This window comes from Chionomys nivalis, chromosome 25 (assembly GCF_950005125.1).
Source record: "Chionomys nivalis chromosome 25, mChiNiv1.1, whole genome shotgun sequence".
In the NCBI taxonomy this organism is placed as follows: Eukaryota; Metazoa; Chordata; class Mammalia; order Rodentia; family Cricetidae; genus Chionomys; species Chionomys nivalis.
In genome coordinates, this window is record NC_080110.1 from 27,581,559 (window position 1) to 27,587,892 (window position 6,334).

Sequence of the window (6,334 nt, forward strand, 5' to 3'; positions counted from 1 at the left end):
TATGCCAGCATCATTTGTTAAAGATGCTTTCTTTCTTCCATTGTATAATTTTAGCTCCTTTGTCGAAAATCAGGTGTTCATAGGTTTGTGGATTGATATCCAGGTCTTCGATTCGATTCCATTGGTCAATGTCTCTATTTTTATGCCAATACCAAGCTGTTTTCATTACTGTAGCTCTGTAAAAGAGTTTGAAGTCAGGGATGGTAATGCCTCCGGAAGTACTTTTATTGTATAGGATTGTTTTGGCTATCTTGGGTTTTTTGTTTTTCCATATAAAGTTGATTATTGTTCTCTCAAGATCTGTGAAGAATTTTGTTGGGATTTTAATGGGGATCGCGTTGAATTTATAGATTGCCTTTGGTAGAATTGCCATTTTTACTATGTTGATCCTACTCATCCAAGAGTATGGGAGATCCTTCCATCTTCTGGTATCCTCTTCAATTTCTTTCTTCAAAGACTTAAATTTCTTGTCAAATAGATCTTTCACTTCCTTGGTCAGAGTTACCCCAAGATACATGATGCTATTTGTGGTTATCGTGAAAGGTGATGTTTCTCTCATTTCCCTCTCTGCTTCTTTATTCTTTGTGTATAGGAGGGCTACTGATTTTTTGGGCTACTGATCTTGTATCCTGCCACATTACTGAAGGTGTTTATCAGCTGTAGAAGTTCTTTAGTAGAGTTTTTGGGGTCACTTATGTACACTATCATATCATCTATAAATAACGGTAGTTTAACTTCTTCCTTTCCAATTTGAATCCCCTTGAAGTGCTTTGATCTTGAAGACTCCTTGTGTAAAATGGTGATTGTTTCCCATGGTCTGTAGAATTGTTCTGCAGAAGAGATACTGCAGCCATCCCATGACTTTGATCACAAGATGCCACAGTCACACCTGAAGCTCTTGTATTATTGTGTATTGCAAGCAATACATAATAAGGGACAAGAATCATGAGAGCATGTGATATTCTCCTTCAGTAAGCTATGTAAATTAGATTAGGGACCTTGCTATGAGGAAATACGTTGTGTAACGATCAATAGATATGCTTTTGTATGTTCTGGATTCAGTTCGTCAGAAGAGACTGGACCTTCCTGCTGCCTCATAGGCCTTAAAATTTCATCTTGGAGAACCTTTGTGTTCTTTCTTCAACAGACCTGCGCTGCATGGTGCACTCTGACAATTCTGTGTATTTTTTCTTTGAGAATTTCACACATGTTTATAATGTATTGTAATAATATTCTCTCTCCAACTCCTTCTGAATATCCCTCTAACCAAATATCTCCCAAACTTGTGTCTTTTTCTTTTTATAATCCTCTGAGTCTAATTAGTGATGCTCATATGAACATGGACTTGAGTTTTTTTATTAATTAATTAATTTATTTAATTATTAAAAATTTCTGCCTCTTCCCTGCCACCACCTCCCATTCCCCCCCTCCCCCAATCAAGTCTTCCTCCCTCCTCAGCCCAAAGAGCAAGCAGGTTTCCCTGCCCTGTGGGAGGTCCAAGGACCACTCATTTCCATCCAGGTCTATTAAGGTGAGCATCCAAACTACCTGGGCTCCCACAAAGCCATTACGTGCAATAGGATCAAGAACCCATTGCCATTGTTCTTCAGTTCTCAGTAGTCCTCATTGTCCGTTATGTTCAGCGAGACCGGAATTCCCTCCATGGACTTTATGTGATGATGTGTTTGACAGAATATTTGCTAAATAAGTCAGATGAAACGGAGTATTTGTAGAATAACAGACTCAGATTAGTAAATTGATCTACAACGGGTTATCTTTTTACATTTTAAATTATCAATTTTTATAGCATTTGAAATAGTGTTTATTTTGTCAGATTTTAAACCCAGAGCTGTGCAACTATAATTTCAAATATGGACATGTTGATACAAATCAAACAGCATTTTGTAACCCATATCTAGAATCATGACTTTAAAAAGTAAACATTTGTGCATATATTTCCATAGAAAGTACTTCTGTGTCTAAATCTGGCAATCCCTTAGGAAATGATGGTCTTGGTTTGCAGTCTCTCTGAGAATTCATTTCCAATAGGACACAGAGGCACAGGTACCTCATTACATCAGAGGCAATGAATTTTTATATTTGTTGCCTGCCACACTTAGCCCGGTTTGCAGGACTTCAGACAAGTGAGTTGTAGTGTGCAATGGAAATGCTGACTTCACGCAGCACCTTCCCACCAAGCAACAAATTACCCCAAAATACTATCTCTAAGACAACGTGGAAATCAGTTATGAACCATAGGCTAGAATGAAGTGAGATAGAATGATCCAGCCACGCTCTTTGTTTACCGGGATAATGGCTGAATTATGCAAGTGCACATTTACCAGGAATCTACATATACAGCTGAGGAAAACTGTTAAATCAATAAAAGGCTAGTATTTTAATATATTTTTATAGAGAAGTTACTGTAAATTAATACAAGTGAGATATATAGTGGCTAATTAAAATTGACATTTTAAATAATGCAATTATATTTACTAGACCATCATAGTCTGTCATATCATCTCATAGTCTAATATGTGCTGTTATCTCTTTCAGTACAAATTGTGAGGGTGTGTGTTATATGTAATTGACGAAGTAGAAAAATTAGTAGTTTCTAATGAGGACATTTCATGGTAAGTGTTACATTATTAATCATATGGTTATATTTTATATGAATAAATTTGATAATTCTATTTTTTCAAGTTGGAGGTGTTTGGTGGCTAGTTTCTTTATCTAAGGCTGCTTCATCTGCATAGAGTGTGCTGTCTCGAGTACTCAGTCCTTCAGAAACCATTGAGAGGGCAGTCTATAGCATGCTGCTTCAAGTCTTCAACCCTTTAGAAACCATTCACAGGTCCAAATGCTCAGACATCTCCTTGTGTAAATTCCTGTAGGTGACAAAAGAAAGGACATTTATTTTTATTGCCATTTACTTCTTCATATGTTTATTTCATATTTGTCCTGTTTTCAAATAAATGATTTATGCTTCACAGGTTGCAAAATGATTCTATTATCATCATCAATGCAAAACACATAATTGTACTTAAAATATATTTTCTACTTAAAAAGTTTTAAATTACTTCATTACAATAACTTAAAAAACACCTAGTAGGAAATTTTCCCCAGAGAAATCACTAATTCTTCATAGTAGACATACTCTACAAACTGACTTATATTTAGAATTTGAGTAAAGCCTTGCATAAAATCTTTTATAAAGCAAAGTAATTTTAAAACTATGACTTCTGAAAACAGTCTCTCTTAGTTTGTTCCCTGAAGTAAATTCAAGTCAGAATAGTTTTTTTTTAATTCATAAGTATATAAAGTTGGTGAAATGGTGATGTGTGTGTGGCATGTATATGTGTGTGTATGTATACATACATCCACACATATTTCCTAGTAGACAAGAGAGTGTCACTATTTTTCAGTGCTCTAGGGGTACTGTGTGTGTGTCATCTAAAATGAGTGTCCCTTTTATTCCTGTTGCATTCTGTACTTAAAACTTACTATGGACTTTCTGTGAAATTTTTCCCTCTGTCCATCGAAACATGCTCATGCCTTTGTTTGCACACTAGAAAATAAACAAGCTGTGCATTACCTACATAACCATGCTCTGTTTGAAAAGAGTCATCCATATTGCATACTTATATTCATGAATCAAATTCCATAATATTAAATTCATTTTTCTTTAGTTAGTTCTCTTGAGTAAAGAATATAAACATTTTAGGTTTTCATAAGTCTTTATCCTTCCCTCCACTCCATGGTTTTCTTAACATTTGTATGAGATAGCTATGCATTTTCTATTTCTACAATAATTTCCTGTATCTCACACCATATCTTATCCACCTAAAACCACAGAACTATGAAAACTATGATATTCATAGGATTATTCATTGCTTTCCATAGGCACATCATCAAACTCTTCCAAATGAAATCTCATTGGAAAAGAAGTGGTATCTGGGTTGTCACCAGAGATGTCTAATTTGGATCCTCATAAGAATAACAACTGACCTAGCCTGTGTTTGTTACATGAACACATCTTTTTAAAAAATGTATCATTTACCATAAAAAATTTACTAAACAACAATTAGTTTTTTTAAATTAAATCAAATAAACTCAATACACCTATTATGGTTACCAACACATAGATGCGCTCATTAAAGCCAGATACAGATTTTTGCTCATGTGTCATTTTAATTCTACTGAATAATCTAAAATTTTAATTGAGAAATTATATGCTATCTTAATTCCTGTGTAGTTAAAGAACATATGTATCTTGGAAACAGTAAGGACAATGTAATTATTAACTTTCAAATTCTGGTTTTGACACTTATAGGACTGTAAACATGGTAGAAATTATGGCGGATTATTATGAAATCAGGTACTCTGAAGATATAAGGTATTTGGCTTATGTAACTCAAATAAATGAATGAACCTTGCATATGTACTTGAAACATTACTTTGCAATGTATAGATTGGTTTTTTTTTTTTCATGAAGATCTTCTTTCCTCTCTAACACCCATCATGAGTCAGAGGGAAGTAGCAGAATACCATACAAGAAAGGCTTTATGGTAGTAGGTTTAACTGACAACTGAGTTTAAAACTTTAGTTTTACCTTATTAAAACACATTATACAATTACATTATTTATTCGTTGACATTTTGCTTTCTTAGAAATTTCCTATATGTGTATTCTTAAACAACTAGTTTTATGGCTACTGGGAATACAAGAATATCTTATAAATATTAAATCATGCTTAAGGCATTTCATAGTGAAATTCTGAAATTAAATATCAAAATTTTAAAATATCACACCCTTGAGCAATCCACTAGGATAAAGTATATTAAAAAGACAAGCACAGATGCACATTAATGAAACTGAGGAGCTATATTTCAAATGACTGATATGCTTTCTGTAAATTTCTGCAGGCAGAATATAATTCTAATAATCATGATGAGAAGGGAAAGGACCAGCACATGGGATGGACTCTAAGATGATATTTAAAAATATCTGTGCACTGTTTAAACTTCTCCAAACAGAACCTTCGGGGGGGGAGGCAACTTTTAAATTTAGTTTTTGATTTTTTTTTTCCCTGTAGACTTCGTAAAACAAGAGAGGAATGAAGAACCATTCGGTAGAGATAGTGTTTATTTTGCTGGGGCTGACCAATGACCCTCAGCTACAAATTCTGATTTTCCTGCTTCTGTTTTTCAATTACATCTTGAGCCTGATGGGGAACTTAGTGATCATCCTCCTCACCCTGCTGGATCCCCACCTCAAGACTCCAATGTACTTCTTCCTCCGGAATTTCTCCTTCCTAGAAATGGCATTCACGTCTGCCTGTATTCCTAGATTCTTGATGAGCATTCTCACCGGTGACAAAACAATTTCCTACAATGCTTGTGCAGCTCAATTATTCTTCTTCTTTCTGCTACTAATCACAGAGTTCTACCTCCTGGCAGCCATGTCCTATGACCGCTATGTCGCCATCTGCAGACCACTGCATTACCCCATCATCATGAACAGCAAAGTGTGTCACCTGCTGGTCATTAGCTCCTGGGTGATTGGGTTCTTATCCATCTTCCCCCCTTTGATGTTGGGACTCAAACTGGAATTCTGTGCTTCCAAATTGATAGACCACTTCCTATGTGACACTTCTCCTGTCCTCCAGCTGTCTTGCACAGACACACACTTTATAGAATGGATGGCTTTTGTCATAGCTGTGATGACACTTGTCATCACCTTGATCTTAGTGATCCTCTCCTACACACTCATCATCAAAACCATCCTAAAGTTCCCATCAGCTCAACAACGGAGAAAGGCCTTTTCCACCTGCTCCTCACACATGGTTGTTGTCTCCATTACTTATGGCAGCTGTATCTTCATGTACATGAAAACATCAGCCAAGGAGAGGGTGACTTTAAACAAAGGTGTGGCTGTGCTCAACACTTCTGTGGCCCCTTTGCTAAACCCATTCATTTACACCCTAAGGAACCAACAGGTGAAGGATGCTTTCAAACAGGTCCTTCACAGATTGTGTTCTAAAAACAGTGAATTAAGAATTAGGCATAAATAGCATGCTGCTGTAATATGACTGAAAAAAATGAAATTGATAGATATATCCCCTATGGCCTATGCCATTTTTCTCCCTTACTACTTAAATTATAGTGAGTATTCTTATTGCTCGTGGTCATCTTTAAAAATAGATCTTCTGAACTGTTAGGAGGAAACTGCTTTCAGGCTACACTGTGTAATTCTACCTTTACTCATAAATCTCTATTCTCATAAATGATAGGCTTATTTACTAAATGTATTGTATATTTGAATGCTGTTAGAC

General features: G+C 35.5%; 1 protein-coding gene across 1 annotated transcript; it reads left to right on the forward strand.

Moving 5' to 3' along the window:
* The first annotated feature begins 5,110 nt into the window (after positions 1 to 5,110).
* LOC130866301 (olfactory receptor 6C6-like) lies at positions 5,111 to 6,073 on the forward strand. Its single transcript, XM_057757620.1, has one exon. It carries the CDS (start codon positions 5,117 to 5,119, stop codon positions 6,071 to 6,073), a length of 957 nt encoding a protein of 318 aa, XP_057613603.1. The 5' UTR covers positions 5,111 to 5,116.
* Positions 6,074 to 6,334: the final 261 nt, after the last annotated feature.